The 22,238-nt window shown below is 40.4% G+C and overlaps 1 protein-coding gene across 2 annotated transcripts in view; it reads left to right on the top strand.

The window, feature by feature from the left end:
- Positions 1-22,238, top strand: part of Cdc14a (cell division cycle 14A) — a 153,220-nt gene that overhangs the window by 43,151 nt on the left and 87,831 nt on the right. For both annotated transcript variants that reach the window (XM_028757387.1, XM_028757386.1), the window contains exon 5: positions 14,264-14,343. In XM_028757387.1, coding sequence (XP_028613220.1) covers positions 14,264-14,343 — 80 coding nt within the window. The remainder of the gene's footprint in view (positions 1-14,263; positions 14,344-22,238) is intronic.

Raw genomic sequence — 22,238 nt, 5'->3', positions numbered from 1 at the left:
CATTATATTGATCTATATTTATATATTATATTGCATTACATCTCTATTGTGAAGAGCGAATTAGTTCATTAAAACCTCTCTCCAGATGTGATGTTAAAGGAGGAGCCAGCTGCAGCTCCTGTTCCGCTTGCTCTATAGACATCACTAAGAGCCTTAGAGCTTAGACGTGCTTGCACGTTAGTAGACATAGGCTGTGCTGTGTGAGCCACGGGGACACAGGTTACTACTACATAGCATTCTTTCTTCTTTTCATTTCTTCCTTCCTGTCTCTCCCCCGGCTTCCTCTTTTCCCCTCTCATTCCAACATGTTCTCCCCGGCCCCTCCTGAGCCTTCCTCTGTAGCCCTGGGTAGCTTCAGACTCCACTGATCCTCCTGTCTGTCTCCTTGGGTCTTTGTTAGTTTTTTTCCTTGTTGCTGCCCTGACTCGACCTTGCTAGCCTGGGTCCCATCTTCTTCAGGACATCCCCATGACAGGGCCTTGAAGGACTTTTGGCATTTCATTTTGTAGACCCAGGCTTTTTTTTTTTCTTTTTTCTTTCTCTCTCTCTCTTTTTAATTGATTCACAGTGACCTAAAGCTGGAGATTTAGGTCGGTGGCAAAGTCATGGCTCCTGAAAGTAAGTAGCTTTGCTGGTGTTACCTTTGCTTGAAGGAAACGCTCCAAGTTGTTCCACAACTTCATAAAGCTATTAGCAGGAGATGGCATTTGTGGTTTACAGCTTCAAACTAAGGAGCAGAGCCTTTCTGTGGCACTGTGCATACCCTGTGGGACTGTGCATACCGCAGGCTGAGTCAGACTCAATCCTTTCAGGAGTAGGTGTGAGTCATTCAGTGGGTTTGTTTCGGGGGAATTTCTTATTTAATCAAAATAATACAAAACTTATTTTTTAGACAGGCCTTTCCTGGTGTTTCTCCTCCCTGGTCATCTGCCTCCCCCAGCCCCTCCCCCATCCTTCACAATGCTGTTTTCTCAACACCTCACTTGGAACACAGCTCAAGTAGCGCTTTCTCCACTTGCCTCTAATGTGCTGTGATGAGTTTCCCCAAGGTAGTTCTCTGTGGGCTCTCTCTCCCCTGCTAGAGCGAGTTTCTGGAATGAAGATGATTCTCACTCATATATTTATGTCCTCTGTGCCCAAACCTAGTAACTGTCTCTGCAGTTTTAGTGAATAAGGGAATGGATGCCCTAGGAAACTTCCCTGCTAAAAACTTCCCTGTCTCAAAAAAACAAAACAACCACACCCCCAAACAAACAAACAAACAAACAACAACAAAACTTACGATTAACTTCTTTTTTTGATTCAGAGTCCCAGAGCTGAGCGATCCTGTGCTGACCACATAAACACAGTGCAGACAGACCTCCCACTCAGTCTTTCCGTTAATACATTTCCATATGTGACCATCGGTAGTGTCCTCATTGTCTCTGACACCACTTTCTGAGGTTTCAGTCAAATTTGGCTCTAACACGTTAAATGGAAATTTCCAAAAATAATAAAAAAGTTTAAGTTGTTCACCATTTCCAGTACTATCATGATGCTTGTTACTGCCTGGTTCTATCCCTATGAATTATCCCTGTATCCAGCAGATCCACACTGTATATCCTGCCTGCCCGATAGTTATCCACTACCTGTCTGAGTATCTAGTCTACTGGCATCCTGTCTCATTGTTTATATTGCAGTGATCTTTACCAGGTTACTCTACCTGTATTATCTATCCAGCTTCATCTGATCACGTAGATACTGCATCTTTTTTTTTTTTTATTGATTTAAGGTTTACTTATTTATGTATATGAGCATGCTGTTGCTGACACACCAGAAGAGGGCATCAGATACAATTACATATGGTTGTGAGCCACCATGTGGTTGCTGGGAATTGAACTCATGACCTCTGGAAGAACAGCCAGTGCTCTTAACCACTAGGCCATCTCTCCAGTGAAAGTGGTGTAAGAAGAGATTTTGAGAGACTACATTCACACAGCTTCTATTATAGCATGCTGTTACAATATTTTTCTGTCATTACTAGTTTCAGTTAACCTTTTATTTTGCCTAATAAGTTAAGTATCATAGGTATCTATCTATCTATCTATCTATCTATCTATCTATCTATCTATCTATCTATCTACAGTTAACCAAGAGCTGGTGGAATGGCTCATCAGATAAAGTGCTTGCTCTCTAGACGTGAGCCCTAGAAACCACATACATGTATGTAGAAAGAGACAGCTGAAGCCACACAGTCATACTCTGAGCTCCACACCTGTGTCTACACACATTATACACAAATATGATAATAATTAACAAGAAGTAATGAAAAAAAAAGCATAAAAAAGCAAAAGATATGTAGCCCCTGGGCCCTCACGGTTTCAAGCTTCCCTTCTGGGTTGACAAGCGTGTTCCCTATGGGGAAGTGGAGGTCACTCTGCTTTAGTCCCGAGTTCTAGCCCTTGGTGCCTCTCACCAGAATCCTACTTCAGTATTCAATTTGAATCAGCTGCTTGTTAAAATGTGGGAGTAGGAAGTAGATCTAAGATGTGTATAGCATTGGAGAGTGTGCGACATTACAGTATATCATCTGCTTTAGAATGAGGAAAGTCCCAAATCCCATTAGTTTGAATGTCGTAAAGAATTATTCTCAGTGCCTGCAAGTGAGTTGTAGTTTTGACCGTAAACTACATTTTTTTTTTGAGCCAATTTTTAAATTTAGTTTTCTTCTCAGCGATACTTCAGTGAACTGTAAGGGAACTTATGACAAAAATGGGCTTAGCATTTTAAAAAGTTCCAAAATAGTTTTGTTTTCCTATCTCCAACTAAGTGAATGAATTTGGAAAAAACTAGGAAAGGATATCCTGGCTTTGGATTGATGCTATGATTAGCACAGAGATTAACAAATGTACCAGATACCAGATTTTATATGTGACATATTGTCCTTCTGAATTCAGGAAAGAGGAAGTTGATTAAGATCTTCTATTACGTTGTTGGGCATGGTGGCCCACAAATCCCAGCACTCTGGAGCCAGAAGCAGGTAGATCACTGTGAGTTCGAGATCAGCCTGGTCTGCACATTGAGTTCCATGCCAGCTAGAACTGCATAATGATATACTGTCTCCAAAAATCAAAACAACCCTCACCCCCAAACAAACAAACAACAACAACAACAAAGCTTACGATTAACTTCTTTTTTTGAGATTTAAAGAATGTTTTTTGGCCTAGGCTTCCTAAGTTCATGAGCTTCAGGATGGCATCAGACGGCCTTTGATCTTTTCCTTGTCCACTCTAGCAGCCCAGAGAATCATTTTCTCTGCAGAGTTGCCCAAGTGGGTCCGGACATAGATTCTTCCTAGAAGCAGACATGGCTTAGGGAGGCTCACTCCTTATCCCAGTCTCCAGCCTTCCTAGTCTCCATCCTCACTGTACCAGGAGACTCAGGCCTTTCAGAAGAGGTGAAACCAGGAGGGAAGGGACTCCCTGTTAGAGCTGGCATTCTGGTATCTTTGATAAACCTTTGCCTTATTTGGACATCCAAGTCCCAGTGCATACTGTGATGTGAAATAGCAGCCACCTTGCCTTGTCCAGCACCCTTGTCATTTAACACTCTCCGGTTGTGTTCCCCACCCCTACCATCTCTCTCTTTCTTCTCATCAGACTACTTCTCTCCTGTTGCCTTTTCTTTCTCTTTCTCCTCCTTTTCTTAATTGGCTAATATATAGAATAACAGTGTTGTGATAACTGGAACTTTTTCTTTCTTTGGAGCAGAATCATTCTTAGACTTACAAAAGCTTAAAACAGTAAATGAGGCCATGGTGGTGCATGTCTTTCATTCAGCACTCCTGAGGCTGAAGCAAGCAGATCTCTGTGAGTTCCAAGCTAGCTTTTTCTATGTAGTAGGTTCCAAGTCAGACAGGGCTACATAGTAAGACTGTCTCAAGCAATCAAGCAAACAAGCAAGCAAGCAAACAAAAAACAAACAAAAACAAAAAAACCCCAAAAATAATAATAATGAATGTCTTGGTAGTTTAAGTGGGAATAAGTCATTTATTCATCTCAGTGGGAAATCCTTATACTCCCTCCAGTCTGGTTAATTTGTACATTCATTTACTGAACAATTATGAGCACTCGTGCCAGACATTCATCTGGGCTCTCAGGTGGTATCGATGAACAAGAGGGTTTGAATCCCTGCCTCTCTGAGTTTATATCTCACCGGTATAAGCAAGGGTGTAAAACATAGTGACATAATTCTGGATGGTTGCCCACTTCATGTTGGAATCAGGGAAGTTCTCTTCGAGTGACTGGCAGTTAAGATGATACGTAGGAAGAGTATTTTGGGTAGAGCATGCCCCAAAGGCTGGGTGGGAATGAGTGGGATGGAAGAGGAGCTAAGGCAAAGATCAGGTAGCTGCATTGTGGTGTGGAGGCAGCACAGGGGATGAGCTCTGGGGTCTCTGTCCGGCTGGTACCTAAGAGTGAGTCTGGATTTCATTCTCCATGATACAGGATGCTGTTAGGGAGTTAAAATGGCCCAACAGCCTTTAAAACTCACCTGCCACTTTGATGACTAACTTTCACGACTGAAATTTATTCTGTTCCATCATGACAGTTTAATTGTTAACCTGTGTGTCTTTTCTGTTCTCACTTGTCTGTTCTGGAAATATAACTCAGTGTCTACAAGTCACCACATGAACAAACAGGCAGATGCAGTACTTGAGCTGTAGAGGACCTTAGCAAATCCTGTTGATACTGTCTTGAAATTTCATTGATTTTTTTTCCCATTAAAGCTGATAATTGTGTGCTTATTTGAGGCTCTGAAGAATAGCCACGGTCTTTAACATTTGAATGCTTATAGCAGTGGTCCTTAGCCATTGCTGTGTGTCAGAAGTACCCATCAATAATCGTAGTCAGACCTCATATTTTAGTGAGTTTGAATCTTAAGCAGGCAAGTCCGGATGGCTATATCTTGAAACAGCTTTGAGGTTTTCATTGTTGCTTGTTAGTGTGCTGAAAACTGGAAGCATCTCCTGGATTGAAAAATCAGAAATATGCATGGGATGCTCTGTGAGGTCAAAAGCATGTTGGCCTTGATCTTGGCATTATCTGTGGCTCCTGTATCAGTAACTCTCTGTTGAACCAAGATAAAAATTGTCTGTGTTGGAATTAGCGCAAATTCTCTGCCTCGATTCTTTCCCTGTCTCTGTTCCTTCCTCATTTCCCTTTCACTGGTAAACCTGACCTTCAAGTCTTGATGCTAGTGACATGTGAGGGAGAAACAGCTGACCCTGTGGTAAGGGTGTGTGTGCTGGATTATTAGAAGTGAGGTATATTCACTAAAGTGAGCCGGAATGGGGTCAGAGGTGAGGCAGGGTGTGTGGGGACGGGGGTGGGAATTCCTAGTAGCTACAAGGAAGGAAGATGTATTTTCTATAAAGTAAGTGTGTGGTAGGTAGGTCTGTGGTTGCCTTTATTTGTCTGTGTTCTCATTTGTGGAAATTAGTAATCTATGGTATGTAGGAACCTGGTTACTTAAAAAAAAAAAGATCTTTGCATGCTTAAGAGGGATCAATTCTTTTTCTTGTCTTGAAGGACAATCCTGTCATGTGGCATTTGTTTGCAGAGTCCAGGCTAATGTACAGACAAATGACCACAGGGTCTGTTCTGCAAACACCCAACTAGTGGAACAAGGTCTTATTTCTCCTGCATTCTCCAGGCAGCGACTCTTGTAAACACTGGGAGAGAACAATCAGTTCCTTGTTTGTGCTCATTGTTAGTTTTCTATTCTTGAGTAAGTTCAAAGAGCAGGCACTTACAAGTTACCAGGAGATTTGAGACCCGAGGTTTAGTTGTATTCAAGTGTGGCTCTGCCTTAAGACTTTGTGTTTACATCTCCCACAAACTACTCAAAACCCAGAGAAGAACAGGATAAAGATATTTGAAAATGTTTTGATATTATTTATTATTTTTGAGATAAGGTCTTGTGATGTCACCCAGACTGGCTTCAAACTTGAGATCCTTGCCTTAACCTCTGAGTGCTGTCGTTACAGGCACACTCCACTACACTCAGCTAAAATTTTAACTTAGAGAACACTGTCGTTGTTTAACGTTCCTTAGGTATGTGATCTGGTTACTGGATGGACATTGAGAGCCTGGTTTACTTTCTCCACTACTGGTAGATCGCAGGCCAGTGATGGAAAACAACCAACCTTGACTGGGTTCCATCTCTGCTTAGCAGCCCTCTTCCTGTGTGTGTTCAGAAAGTGTTTTCTTTCCAATAGTTCCCATTTGTTACCGCAAGAAAATCTCTCCTCTTATCTTTGCCTTGCTTCTCATTGCCCCAGGTTTTAAATCAGCCCTAAGTAAAATGTCAAATATTAAGGAGAGTTATCCATTTGAAGTAAAATTGATATAAATATAATAAAACACTACCAAAACATTTGAAGTAGTTCAGATTTCAATTTAAAATCACTGAGAACGCATTAATTCCTTTCCTCGTGGTTTCCTTATTTTTAAGCTTTTACTTTTATTTATTATTATTTTGAGTGTGAGTGAGTTCAAGGACACATGTGTCCCATGAATGCTGAGGTCAGAGGGCAATTCTGGAGTCTGTTTCTCCTTTCACTTTTCCATGGTTTCTCGGGCTAGAACTCACGTTGTCAAGTTTTCATTGCTAGTTTCAACTTTGTACTCCGATCTTGGGAAAAGCAGTTCCAGAATTTGAGATGTTTGTCTTTGTAAGTAAGCTTTGAAGTGTAGTTCATTTGTAAGTGAAAGAATTATCATACACAACGACAGGTGTTTGAAGAACTTAAATGTTAAATCATGACTTATATCTGCCACTAATATCTTGATCACAACCATTCTGATTCAATGTCTTTTGAGTCTGATTTTGAGTTTTACCTAGAGGTTGTTTTCTGACAGTAGATAATAGGTTATACATAGGCATATGTTTACCTGGGTATTGTATGTAACATGAAGCCTGTGGTTGCTCCTGTAACATGAAGGACTTAGGTATTCTAGGGCTCACACATTTTCTTCCTTCCCCCGTACATTTTTTTTTAAAAGTCTCTGGGTATGAGATATTGGTGTGATTTTCTTTGGTTTGCTTGGCAAAGGCTTGGCCTATGTCCTTATGACTTAATTGTCAGGGATGTGTGTGTAGGCCTATGGGCTTGAATCCAGAATACTCAGTCCACAGTGTCATTGAAACAGTTCTGGCAAGAGATGTGTAACTGTCTCAGCCATATCATCAGCTCTGGAAAGATCTATTCAGGATAATTATGAAAATTCTGCTTTCCGTCAAATTAAATGGGGAGACACATGTGGCTAATGTTTGCTATCCTCCCAAACTGCCCATCGAAGGCTCCCAGTGACTCCACACTGATTGTGTCTGTGAGAGAGATGGAAGGAGCATTTCTAATCCAAATGAATTTTGAGAGAAACACAATTTCGTCTGCTGCTTGTCATCTGTCTATTTAACTGAAACTCCAGATGAAAATGAAGAGATGTCACGAGGGCACTTCAGAGCAGACAGAACCTCAGACAAGCAAACAAAGTCCTTGTTCTCCGGAAGATGCAGGATGAAGAATTTTAGGGTAGGAATAAGTGATGGGGTGGAGATGTGAAGCCAAGCTCTGCCCCCCCCCCCAGTGCACTGTGTCTCCATCTTTGCTAGGCAGAAGTACTGTGTTCTTCATTGCTGACCTCTGGGTCTGTGGTTTCTATTGGACTCGAAGGGTTTTCTATACATTGACTTCAACCAGAGTGTGCAGGAAACGAGATGCAGTCTTATTATCCTGTTTTAATTAGGATACCAATAAAGTAGACCAAGACCCAGGGTGTTGAGGACAGAGTTGCATTTCGGCTTTGTAACCCCAGGCTTGCCTATTTAATGTCTGAGATTGTTCCACTCTGAGTATTTCTGCTTCTGTAAGTTAGAACAAAAGTGAAATTGTTTGTGCATCTCACAAATGAGTGGGGTTTTTCCTATTTTTTTTTTTAATTATAAAGTTGAATGGAGATATTGTTTTTCTTGTCACTGGATAGAATGGCAGGATATGAATAAGAAAATGTTGCAAAACATTAAGAATTTAAACATTTCTGTTTGTGCTTGTTTATGACAATTAAAATTGAAATCTGTCTTCAGGAAACAGCAGTTTACAAATTAAGGGCCTTGACATTTAAGAAGTCTGAGAACCAAGTCTTAGGTACCAAGGACAAAGCTTTAAATGTTTCATGACATCAGCTCTTTGCAGAGTTTCTTGCTGTATACTGTTTTAACCCCCCGTAGATGTGCTTTCTGTGGGTATCTGAAATCTTTACAGGTAATTGAAGTATTTTTTCTCCCTAGTCTCGGCCATCTTGTTCTTTTGTTCATAAAAGTTCATGAAAGTTCAAATATAAAAGCCATGCTTCTGAGTAGTAACAACTCTTTCTCCTTTACATGTACGTGTGGCTTGAGAGACACATGGGCCAGTCACATCAGTAATCCTGAGATGTTTTGAGAGTGGATTTGATAAAGCAGGGGCTGGTGACATTTATTTTAATGTTCATGCTAAGGCACTTGTGAGGCCTGGAGACTGAAGAGGCAGGACCGAGAGAGGTACTGGTTTCAAACAAGAGGGTTTTCCTGGATGATGGTCTCATGGTCCTGATTTTAGCTCTCCAAGGGGATATTCACTACCTCTTGCCTCCATGTTTATATGCCTAGACAGCCTTTTGGGCTTCGTTCTGTGAACCATCCAGATCTAGAGTCACATGGGGGGTTGTATTAGTTTTCTTGCCTCTTCGACAGAATATCGGGCAGGAGAAACCTAAGAGAGGGGGGTTGATTCTCTCTCATGGTTTTGGATATTTCAATATGTACATATCAGTGCTGTTGATTCAAAGTGAGATGGAAAATCACAGTGGTGGAAGGTGGAGGAAAAGCATCTCATGGTAGCCAGGAAGTAGAGAATGAGGAATGGATTAGGGGACCATGTATAATGTGCTCCGACATACTCCTGATGACTGACTTCCTCTAATGAGGCTCCACCTTCTGAAGTTCTCACAGGAGTCCATGAGAGACATTTGATATTCAAACCGTAAGAGTGGAGAAAAGGAGAAAATATTGTCAGACTAATTTAATTGGATGTCTTTTCTGTATTCTCCTGCTGTGGTAGAGTTATATGTTAGGTAGTTAGAAGTATGCTACATGTATATTACAGTGTTTAATCTCTCTAACAAACAGTACACAACCTAGTAATGTCTCAATGACACTGTGACCTTCTGTCTGAGGCAAGTTCATGGTCCAGTAGTGTCCCCTCTTCACAGTTCTGGAAACGGAAGTGTAGAGAATTAATGTGTTATCATTTGCAGGCGAAAGAGCCCACATCTGAGCACAGGCATGTTGGCTCCTGACCACTGTGCTTTGTCACCACACTCCCCAGGTTGGGAATCAGTATTTGTGAATGTATTTCTTTACAAAGAAGTCTATTTATTGTTTGTTTGAGCTATGACCAACCATTTTTTAGAGAGCTTTTTATGTACATTGTGCTGAGCCTTGCAGATCTGAAGACATGAAAGTTAACTTCATTAGCATTTACAGCCTAGCTAGGGAGATAGGCAAAATCAGATAACCATAGAAACAAACTACAGTAAGAATTTGAAGAAGTGGGGCCAGAAAGATGGTTCTGGGGTTAAAAGTTTGAGGCCAGCCTTGGGTTACATGAGACCCTGTTCAAAACAAAACAAAACAAACAAAACAAACAAAATTTAAGCGTAGTGATCTGAGTTAGGTCTCTGGGGCCCACATGGTGGAAGGAGAGAACCAGTGCATGCAAGTTATCCTCTGACCTCCACATGTGCGCGTGCACATACATAATGTAATTTCTAAAAACTAGGTAAAGGAATCTGTGCTCATGGTAATTCGTGTTTGTGATTAGATAATAAAAATACCCTTGAGACTTCATTCGTTTTCTCAGAGAGTATCCTTTTAATGTTGGCGGTGAGTTTTCTGTTATTTTGCTCCATATATTACTTGTTCAGAAGAGAGAAACAAGCAGAGAACAGTATTCCCCAGGTAGGTTCTGTCCCTGTAACATTGCCATGGTGGTTTGAAATTGACATTCTGGCCAGTTCTGAGTCAATTAAATTTCTTTCCAAAGAGATGTCCAGGAAACTGACATTACAACCTGAAAGTAGTTGAGAACTAAGGCCATCTGGGTATGACACTCCCTACCCCCAAAGAGATTGTCTTTGAAAACTATCAGACTAGATGATCAGGCTTAGCAGCAGGTTCCATTACCCACTAAACAATTTTATCAGCTTCTTAGATTTCTTTTAAAGGTATATAAGGGTATAAGTACGTATGTTTCTTTCAGCAATAAATTCTTTTCTTTATTAAAAAAAATAGTAACAGCCCCCAAAGAAAGCTAGAAACATACGGCTTGAGGTAGTATTTCCATGGAAAGAGCTTTACCAAATTTACAGTCTGGCTTAGATGTCTATGTGAAGGCAATTATTGTTTCTAAGAATCACAGATTGTATATTAGGGAGAGCAAGTTGTCAGAGTGCAGGAATAGAGTTGCAAATCTCAAGTTGCTTCTGAAAACCGTACATAGTATTTTTATAGGCTTTATGGATCTACTGACATTAGTCTTTAACTTAGAAGATAATTTAAAAGTATTGCAAGTGAATTCTGGGAGTGTTTTAAGTAGTGTCTTGGTATTCTGTGAAGTTAGGAGAGATTCCTAATTTGACATGTCATCAGTGTGTGATATACATATAGATGCTTTAAAGTTTGCATTATGTATTGTAATATTCCTTTCTGTGTTGATTCAGGGACAGATTTTTCCACTTGTAACCCTATAAAATAGTTTAAGCCACATCGATTTATGATAACGGAGTGTCCGTATGAAGAGACTTTGTAGTATGTGGTGATGTGTAAGAGTTAGTCCATAATAATTAAAGTTTAGGCATCAGTGGCTTATTGATAAACATTACAGATTATTTTAGTTTGTACTCTAATTTTTCTTATGTTTTTTTAAATCCCTTCATCTCTTGAATAGTATGTGTTACTATTAATCCTGCCTCTCAGGAATCATGTGACAAATGAAAAAGTCTTTGGTTTCTGGCATTGAAGTTAAATAGAAAAAAAATCACTTTAATTAGCAGGTTTGTGTTCAGTTAAAAATAAGTATATATATATATACATATATATATATATGTATATATATATATCTTTTTATTTTTTATTTTTTTAATTGAGTAGGTCTGTAGGACTTCCTGGCAAGGATAGAACAGTTTTATATAAGTAATGCAGGTGTCATTCACTAAATTGGAATGGAATGAAACACTGTCTCTGTCAATGACTTTTGTCAAGTGTCAATCAAAGTTTGGAGACATTCTTCCCATTGGATTATGTATCCTAACAGCTAGTGCAAGGGATATAAAGTACATTGGAGTGTGCGTGGACACACACACACACACACACACACACACACACTCTCTCACACACACACACACACACACACACACTCTCTCTCTCTCTCTCACACACACACACACACACACACACACACACACCACTCCCTTTTAGAAGCCAAAAAGATAAATCAGAATATCTGGTAGGTACTTTGAAACTAGTTTCAGAAACTATTTTTAGGAAATATTAGACTTGTCTAGCATAACTTTGGGACTTAATATGGACTATTTTACTTTTGGAAAAGACATATTTAACATATCATAACTGATTTAGTTACTTCCTATTTAAAAAACAATGTTGTTCACACTTCTTCAAAAATAAGAACAGAGCAGGATGTTTCCTTCTCTCCAATTCTGCATCACTTTTTTAAAAAAATCCTTTCATCTCTTGAATAGTATGTGTTATAATCCTGCCTCTTAGGAATCATGTGACAAATGAAAAAGTCTTTGGTTTCAGACTGTTTGCAGGGAGGGTCTGTGTTCAAACGTTAACTTGGCCACAGAGGAACAGCAGCAGTTTGGAATAATCTGTAAATTTTTGGGCTTTGGATTCATTGACCACAAGACTCAAATGTTAGTTTCCTTCCTGGCTTCAATCAGGCCTCCCTCTGTCTCTCCATCTCCCACTCCCTCCCCAACCTCTCTTCATCTAAGAAGATCTGGCATAGGGAATACATACAACATTCGTATTTTCTCTTGGGAAAAAATGGGATTTTATATTAAAATGAGGGACGCATGTGTGTGTCATTCAACAATGAATTCTTGTCGGAGGAGAATATTTTCCCACTCTCCCTAAGCATTTCCCTCCAGACTGTAAAAGGTCAACCTGTAACAGATGTTCCAGAAATCTTCCTGGAACTTAGATGGGCTCTGTTGGGTTTCACTCTGCACCCATTAATAATTTAGTACTGGGATAAAAATAAAAACAATGGCTCTCATCTTACAGTGTGAGAACATGCCTCATGTGTGCTAAGTCATGCAGGTGGGGTGGGAGAGAAGCCCTGTGGAGTAACCAGTCTGAAGAGGTTATATTATGTAGACCTGGGTGACTGCCTCCTGCAGCCCTATTGCCTCAAGATTAAAGGGAATTAGTGTAATTGCTCCTTAGGAGGGAAATGTATTTTTACTTTTCAAAGGAGGTTGTATAAGCCTTAATTATCTAATCTAAACACAAGAAGCTTTCTCCCTGCAGCTTTCCCTGGTAGCAGCCATACATAACTTTCAAACCCCCTAGGCTTGAGGAAACAGTGCTTTTCACCAGCTCTATTACAGAACCCACCCATCAGGGTCGAGTAAAGTTACATTGTAGCACTGGTTACTGCAGTGAGTTCTTGAAGCTAGGATTGGGTTAAATCCAGTTTTAAAATGAGTTGAGCTGCAACCAGATTCACACTCCTCTAGTGTAGCGTCAGTGCAGCCCCTATATGGGGCAGTCCCTTTGAAGACAACTCATCTTCAGTGCTGCATGTACTTCAGACTTGATTGCTTTGGTTGATGTGTGCTTTGTCAGACCTTCTCTCCATTTGTCACCAGGACATGAGAATTTGTTCCTAAGGCCAGGTGTACTTGTGTGTGTGCATGTGCAGGTGCGTGCATGTGTGTGTGTGTGTGTACATGTGAGGCCAGACAACCTCAGGTGTCATATTTCTGGTGCTGTTCTGTACTTTTTGGAGACAAGGCAGGTCTCCTGTAGGTGCTAGAATTTGCTAAGTAGGTTAAGATAGGCTGGGTGGCCGGTAAACCTCAGAGATCTGTGTATCTCTGCCTCTTCAGTACTAGGATTACAAACATGCAACATCAGAGCTGGCATTTGTTTGTTTGTTTGTTTGTTTGTTTGTTTATGAATGATGAGTTCCAGGGCCTTAACTCGGGTCCTCAAGCTTGCAAAGTGAGCTCTTTAATGACTGAGCTATCTCCCCAGCTAATAAATGTATCTTTTGGTCTATTAAATTACTTTTCATTAGAGAACTCACAAGGGCTACTCGTTTTGAAATTGTAGCAAGTGAATACATGCTGTATATTTCTGATGGGATGACTAAGACTTCAAAGGTGCTTTGAGAAGCAGAAGGAAAACCCTTCTTTGGAATACGGGGACCGCTTGCCTGTCCTGTAACTGAGTATAGGATCTTGATGTTGGGACATATGGAGGAAATAATGCATTATTTCTAGCTAGGGAGGCTTTTAAGAATTACACATCCTTTAGCGCAGTCCTTGTCTTGTCTGACCCCTCACTTTGTCTCACGCCCTGCTCTCTGCTGCCCTTCCATACTAAACACAAACTCGGTCCCACCCCAACACCTTTGTCCTGTCCTTCCCATGCCTCTTCCTACCCCAAAGTCACTGAGAGACCCGCCCCCTGACTATCAAGTATTGTCATTGGGCTACAATGATATAAATTCTGTTACGGTGGTACCTAGTACTGACTACAGAACCCAATATGTGCTATCTAGGCAATATGTTCCTAAATGGAAATTTTTTTATGGTTTTAAGCATTCCTTTTTGTTGGTTTGTACATTAGCCGTTTATCAATATGTCTCTGATATCAAGAGCCAGGACTGTGTTTTACAGTCCATAGTGAGTTGGAGGCCAGCTTGCTCTGTATAGTAAGTTCCAGGCCACAGAACTACAGAACAAAACCCAGCCTCAAAAACAAAACCAAAGGACAAAACAACCAAAATAAAAAGTCTGAGACACGTAAGAGAACAGCAGCTTTCCCAGGGCTATGACTCCAAGCAGAAGAAACAAAATGCAAATTTGGTGAGTAGGTAAGTTAGTTTTGTATGGTCTTCTAAATGTTATTTATTGTTTGTCTGCCATAGGTCATCTACTTAAAGAAGACACCAGAAGAAGCCTACAGAGCTCTCCTGTCTGGCTCAAACCCTCCTTATCTTCCATTCAGGTACAGATGCTACTGGGTCTTGGGCTATACTTGGCTTGACTGCTCCTTAGAGTTGGGATAAGGGGTTTTGTTAATTGTCTGACCACTGAGACCTTGATGCTATTCAGAATCTCTTACCTCCTCAAAGTTCTCAAGATAATTTTTATTATTATTATTTTTTTTTGCAGACTAGGAAGAAAAAAATGGCCCTTTCTTTCTAGGCATTTCCGTCCACCCTTAGATCTTCTGTACTTTGACAATGTACTTAAAGGGCAGAGTGCCTGATTTATGAGTTAATTAGATTTCAGTAATTACATCATGGATTCATCCACCCATTATTTCACTCATGATCATCTAGTGAGCTCTGATTGCCTGGTAGGGTTACAGATAGATGCTAGACCCACCACTACCGCCCAGGACCACAGCTGTAGTTTGTGTTGGTCCTAAGCTCCTCTGTTTATTACACCCATTTTCAGGAACGTTCTCTCTGATTTCAATTTTGGAAAAGAATCTTTGTGAGTGTGAGTTGGACAATGGGAAGCTTCCTCAGTCTGCCCCATTGCTGGGTAACGTGTGAGGGTCCATTCACCTGCTCTCTTATGGTCAGACCTGTAGGCCATTTTTTATCCTTTCCATTGTGGCTTTTTTCTTCACATTGTTTCAGGTTCGTTTTTAGAAACTAAAAATACTCTAGAGAATTTTGTTGCCTTGTTGTTAGACATCAAGAAATTACAGTCATCTGTTGAAAGGTACTCATTATCCAAGAAGGAATATTTAGAAATGCAGAGGCGTTTGTTCCTTGGTTTAAGCTCTTGTGTCTTCTAGAATTCTGACCTTGACTGGAATGCAGGGTAGTGCTTTTCTGATAACTCAGAAAGTTATGTTGACGGTAAACTGTATCTCTGAGTCTGGCCTCTTTACACACTGCGTGTTTGAAGTGGACGACGGTGAGGCGCTCAGATGAAAGAATGCTGTACTGGAGATAAACTAAAGAAGCCACCTATCCCCATAATTATAAAATTCCTGAGGCCATGGAGTTTATCACAGACCTTTCAACACTAATTCTGGGTACCCATTATGGCCTTGACTTCATTATAATCTGGATTATATCATTCACAAGGCTCGTTACTCCTCTTGTTTTATGTTATACTTTTGTCTTATTATCTAGAATTATTTGGATTATTGCTATGTTAGCAGCTATCCATATAAATATATATATATATATATATATATATATATATATATATATATATATATTTTGTATTTATGTGTTTGTGTGTGGGTAGGTGCATATGAGTGCCGGTGGGGGCCAGGAGCATTGGATTCCAGAAGCTGGAGCTAAAGATGGTTGTGAGCCATTTGACCTGCATGTTGGGAATTAAACTCAGGTCCTGTTAGAACAGTGTTTACTCTAAACTCTTGAGCCATCTCTCCATATCTCTCCCGCCAAGTCATCCATTTAATTTTTTTTATTGCTTACGTTTTTCTACAAAAGTCTATTTTGATTACTTATTAAAGGTGTGGTACCCATGTTTGTCTGTGCGCTTCTTTGGAATGTCTGAGTTCCCAAGCATATTAGTTATGTTCTACTGCTGTAATAAACCATCATGATGAAGATGACTTACAGAAGGAAGGACTTATTTGGCCTTACTGTCCCAGAGGGATAGCAGTCCATGGTGGCAGAGTGGAGGCAGAAGCAACAGGCAACACAGTTAGAGCAGCAGAGGGCTCGTATCTCAAGCCCCGGCAGACACTGCCAAATAGGCATGGCAGGTGACTTTTAAACATCAATGCCCACCTCCTAGTGATGCCCTTCCTTTAAGCTAACCATATCCCAAAGCAGTCCAAACAAAGACAACTGGGGGCTAAGTATTTCAAATGCCAAAGACTGGGAGGGACATTTCTCATTGAAACCATCATAATCGTATGAACTGTATATTTCACTATTCCTAATAAAAGAGTTTTATGGCTACTGTGAATTTAAATAATGGCCTTCCTCAAAATGTATTCATTTAACCAACAATTACTTGAGCAGACACCTCAATGAAGCCCTATTTTTTTTTCTTTTTCTTGTATCAGTTTGGCAGGCCCTTTGCTTGCAATTCTTTAGTATATTTTATGTATCACAATGCTATACATACCATGAAAGCAAACTTCTGATAATTATTTGTTTGCATAGATGACTTTTCTCTTGAGAGTGGAAATTGACATGTTTTCCTATTGTGTCCCAAGAGAAAAAAATATATTATTGTATTGCTTTTTCCCATGCCAATAACTGTGGGAATCTTAGGAACCTAAAGACAGGATTTGTGACCAGCTATAGAGCATGTCAGTAGAGTTTCTCTAAGTGAATGAGGGAGAGGAGGAATGCTAATGCTTATCAGAGTTCAGGTGGGAGGTCTGCAGACAGAAATTTGACTTTGGAATCGAGGAGTGGGGGTGAGATCTAAGACAACCCCATAGGATAGGGGCTGTTAGGGTGAAATGTTTTCATGTTAGGGTGAAAACTGGGGCCCAAGAACACAGGGGTTGATTTTTTTAAGTTATTCTTAAATTCATGAATTAAAGACACAGGTTTTTAAAAATGATGCTATATTTGGTAGAGTACTAAATCACATGATGCTTGTATTTAGTATCAGTACATTATTAAAATAAAATGGTGCTTCTTTTTCTATTTGAAGTTATAGTTAAACTTTATTGTTACAGCATTCTATGAACCTTGGTTGACAGTTCCCTAAAGGGCTGGGACAGATAGCTCAACTGTCAAAGTGCTTGTAGTGTAACCACAGGGAACGGAATTTGGTCCCCAAACTTACATGCAAGAGCCAACTGTGGTGGCACACACTTGTGATCCTAGTACTAGGGGGTCAGAGGCAGGTGCATCCCAGCTTAGCCCAATTGGTGAGCCCTAGCCCAGTGAGACAGGTACTTTCAACTAATCAAGATGGGCAGCTTGTGGGCCTGGATTCTGCATGCACCTTCATGTGTACTTACAGGGATAACATACAGACATGTGTACAGTGAACTCACAAGCACGAGAACACACAAACGTCCAGACCCACACAAAGTCACTGAAAATGAGACACGTTAAGGAGAAAGACTCGTGCATCGTTACTACTTAATTCATGATTGGCTCAAGTGTATGACTTTTGTGACCCTTGCTCCTCTCTGATGTGCCTTCGCTCTTCGGTGTGTTGTTGTTTTCCTGTTTGGGAGTAAGTCTTAGGGTGCTCTCTGGAATATTAAGCTATTTGTGTTGAAAATTGTTCTTTCATTTGAACTATGAGTGGTCAATGTGTTTATCAAGAGTAACTGTCTGAAAACTAGAGGGAAAAGATATTTTAGTTGTTTGGGTCTGACTCTCCTCAGGGCCAGCTTGGCAGCTGGCCTTTGTGGAGACAAGGGGATTACAGTTCTGGGGGTAAAGCCTGCCGAGTTTGACTTGGCAAGCCCGGATGAGTCTTGTTGCAGTCTCCCCTTTTCAGAATGCTTCAAGCTGAGTCTATGGTGTTGGTCAAACATTTTATAAAGTCAGATTATTTGCTTCCTGTCTAAAGTCCCACAAGACCTCTGCCCTTAGTGAATCATCTTTTTTTGGGGTAGGTCAATGTTAGTGGTGTCAAATCTACACTTTTTTTGATACTCATGAAATAGCAATTGTGAGAGCTGCAAGTTTTACAAAGCATGATATATTGACTAAATCACATAATTTCCTTTGAGATTTGCACATGTGTACTTGCATATGTGTATGTGTTTGTATTCATATGTGTGTGAGTGCTCTCAAGTGGAGGTGCTGTTCTTCAGGTGCACCATTTCTGTCCACCGTTTCTTTGAGTCAGGGTCTCTCACTGGCCTGAAACTCATCAACTAGGCTAAATGTGCTAGCAGCTGAGCCCCAGGAATCCACATGGCATTGTCTCCCTAGTACGGTGATTGTAAGACTATCTTGGCAGAGTTGGGGGGGAGGAGAAACCATAATCATACCATATTGTATTTTTAATAACAAAAGGAAGATCATAAATAGAAAATAAATCTTTAAAATCTCATGCAAACCATCCAAAATAACAACAAAACATCCACCCCTCCCCCAATCCCAAACAAGCATATAGCTCTGTGCTTGAGTTTTTTGTTTCGTAGGTTCTGATGCTTAAACTCAGGTCTCCATGACTACAAGGCAAGCACTTTGTCAACTGAGCCTTCTCTCCTTGGGTCTTTTTTTTTTTTTTTTAACCAACTTGATAAGTCTTGGTGTTGTTGTTTTTTGTTTGTTGGTGTTGAGTACTAAATGTGCCAAAGTCTATTTTTTTTCCTTATGGTATAAAATCTCTCAGAAAAGAAGGTTAAACAGGGACTTAGTTTTAAAGGCATATCCGGGAAGCATGGCGTGAAAAGGTTGACTAGGTAAGGAGGTGAGGTGGGGGTAGGGAGTTGAACAGCCCAGTTCTTGTTGTTGGTGTGTTGTTTTGTTTTTGTGGGTTCTTTCCTGAGTAGATCCAGAAGTGAACTTGTGTGCCACACTCTTCCTGCTTCTACCTCTTACCCAAAACTGGCAGAAGAGGCTTGAATCTCTAGCTATAGGTCAGTGTTTCCCAAAGGTTCTCCATGTTGCTCCAACTTGTCCATGCCCTTCAGAAGCTTTAAGACACTACTGACACGCAGGTGCCACTCCCAGAAGTTCTGATGCAGTTGACTCTGACTGAAATCTGGGTATTAAATACTCTATGTGACCCTAATGTGTGAACTTGTGGCCACTTAGAGAGCTGCTCTCTCAGGTGATAATGGGAAATGCTGCCCCCGTGAAACGCTTCAGGTTTAGAACTCCCCTCATGGGAATTTGTAAAGCACACTCCTATTTAGAAGATTTGATTCATGTCGATAAAAATGAAGCAATCTGTTTAACCTGAAATTTTCTGGAGTACAGATTCACTCCTGATGAGCAGGCAGCAGAACTACTTTTCCAGAACACACTAAGGCAGGTTTCCTCACCTGTGGGGAACAAAATGATCCCTTGGGATCAGAATCATTTGCTATGGTTTGTATAACAACTGCTTCTGTGTTGTTTCCTGAGAGTCTGAGAAATAAGTTGGCTTATCAACTTTTTTTTTCAATACAACGTGAACAGGAATAACTAAGCTTTCTCTCAGAACTTGAGATCAATCTTCCTCACCAGGACACACAAACCTCCCTCTGACAGTCCTTTAGTGACATTGACTTTGCAAATAGACTTCTAGTGTTTGTGTTAAGGGAGGTGTTTGTTGTGTTGGGAGATGACCCTTAGTAATGACTTGGTTGCCGAGCTGCTGAGCTGAGCCTTAAAGGGAAATCTCAAAAGCAATTAGTGGGGAATCTTCGAGCATGTCCGAACCTGCAGTTCTTTAACAAAGGCTCAAAAGGGTCAACCACTTAGAACTTGGCACAAGGTTACCTTCTTCTGAAGCAAAGCAAACATATATCAGGCACTATTATAAAAACATACCAGATGTGTGCTAGCTTGAATATGGCATTATGAGTTTTGTCAAAGTTTGTTTAGTAATTGACTGTACTACAAAGGGTAACAGCTCTCTAACCATAGATATATTTTTTCTCTTGAGTTTCCAAAATGTGGAAATAAAAATTAATTTCATATTGTTTCATGATGCTCTTTTTGTTTGTATGTTTGTTTGTCTGTATGTTTTTGAGACAATTTAGTCGTGGCTGTCCTAGAAGTTGCTGGCCCCAAACTTACAGAGATCGATCTTCTTGCCTCTGCCTCCAGGATGCTGAGATTAAAGGTGTGCACCACTACACGTTGTTAAAATATCCTTTTCATTCTCCACTGTCTCGCTGCTCTTTGGTAGTCTTTAGGGTCAGTGCAAGAACTGCATGGATGTTTCATAAATCATTGATTTTGGTGCTTAGTCTTGGAGAAGAATCCGGTGAGGTTTGGCAACTTCTGGCTTCTGTCTGTTCTGAAAAGCTATGCTCTATTTTATGGAGCTTGGAGAGCTATGAAAAATAGAATCTTACCAGTTTTTTCTTTTTAATACAATGGCAGTTAAACACAATTTACAGAATCTGAGACAAGAAACAGCCTTTTGGATCTTTGTGACCCTTAAACTTAAAGGAGATGAGACTCTTTCTCTCTTTCTCTTACTCTTTCTCCCTTTCTTTCTTTAAAACTATTAAAAAAAAATCACAACCTGTATTGTGAAAGTTGTTTCAGACTATTTTTCCCCCATTGAGCCTACTTTTATGGCTTCCCCTTCTGGTACCAAACTTTCAGCAGCAGCGTTAGTGCCTAACCTTTGTGCTCCCTCTGTGTCTAGTAGCCAGCCTCAGCTAGGTTGGACGACGACTGCAACCACTTACCTTTATGACATCCTGCCGTTGATTTTTATTTTGAAGGAAACTTGTGAGTTGATGGGATGGCTCAGTGAGCAAAGAATGTATTGTGCAGGGAGGAGGGTCAGAGGTGTGATCCCCAGAACCCACACGTGTGTCTGTAACCCTGGGACTGGGGGTTTAAGCATGGAAGGTGGTGATGGGAAGATCCCAGAGCTTGCTCTAGGTTTAGAGAGAGATGCTGCCTCAAAAAAATAAGTGGAAGGGGATAGAGAGATGGCTCAGCCCTTAGCAGCACTTGTTGCTCTTGCAGAGGACCCAGGTTCAGGTTACCAGCACCCTAATGGCAGCTCATAGCCATCTAGGACTCCAGTTCCAGGGGACTTGAAAGCACTCTTCTGACCTCTTAGGGCACCAGGTATGCATGTGGTACATGCACTTACGTTCAGGTAAAATATTCCTACACATAAAAATAAAAAAAAATGAACATAAGTTAGAGAACAATAATGAAAGATACTCAATATTTATATCTGACCCCCATACATATGTACACACATGTATACATATGACACACACATGCACACCTGCATAAAAAATCACATTGTTTAAGTGAATGTCAGTCAAACATTAGTCAGAGGTGCAGAGCAGAACTCTGTGACTGTCTATAGCTCGTTCTATACAGGTTCTGTTTTGCTGATTTTCTTTGACCTTCTAAGCCATGAGTTAAGCCAATTTCTCACCTATTTCTGTTTATTTAGACGAGCTAAATGATTTGTATGAAGTTGGATGTTAAGTCTGAAAAGTAGGCGCCTGTTTCCCCTTTGGCTTCCATATAGGTTGTAAGTGGCTTTGGACCCTAACCCTTCAAGGTCATTATGCTTTGCTCTTTCAAGGGCAGCTGTGTTCTCTCCACAAAATTGTTTTCATCTTTGTGGTCTAAGAGATAAAAGTAGTCCACCCTATTTTTCTGCAGCTCCTAGATATATGCAACCAATTTGTTCGGAGATTGAACGTTCTCCGATATAATATCATGTAAGATAACATCACATAAGATAGACACAATAGTGACTCATTCTCAGTGACTGTATAATATAGGGTCATACAATATAGAATCGTACAACATAGACACAATACTGTCTAGTTCTCAGAGTTCATATAATATAGGATCATATAATGTAGATCCAAAGTGTGCAGTTCTCAGGGAATGTATGACAGGATCATACAATACAGACGCAAAGTCTCTAGTTCTCAGGGATTGTATATAGTATCATGTAATATAGGATCATACAACATAGATACAATAGTGTATAGTTCTTAAGTGTAGGGCTGTACTGTCTAGTATGTGATACTGATCACTTGAAACTGGTCAAGTCCAAATTGAGGTAGATTACAATTGAATTGAAAATGGTGGGCCAGGGAGGTGGCCCAGTGCATAAAAGCGCTTATGGCTAAACCTGACAAATTGAGTCAGATCCCTAGGGACCCACATGGTGACAGGAGAGAACCAACTCCTGAAAGTTGTCCTCTGACATGTGTGCACCATGGCAGATCTATCTATCTATCTATCTATCTATCTATCTATCTATCTATCTATC

Source organism: Grammomys surdaster, unplaced genomic scaffold (assembly GCF_004785775.1).
Source record: "Grammomys surdaster isolate TR1022 unplaced genomic scaffold, NIH_TR_1.0 126158, whole genome shotgun sequence".
Taxonomy (NCBI): domain Eukaryota; kingdom Metazoa; phylum Chordata; class Mammalia; order Rodentia; family Muridae; genus Grammomys; species Grammomys surdaster.
Note: the sequence above shows the minus strand (reverse complement) of the source record. Positions and strands in the feature narration are given on the sequence as shown.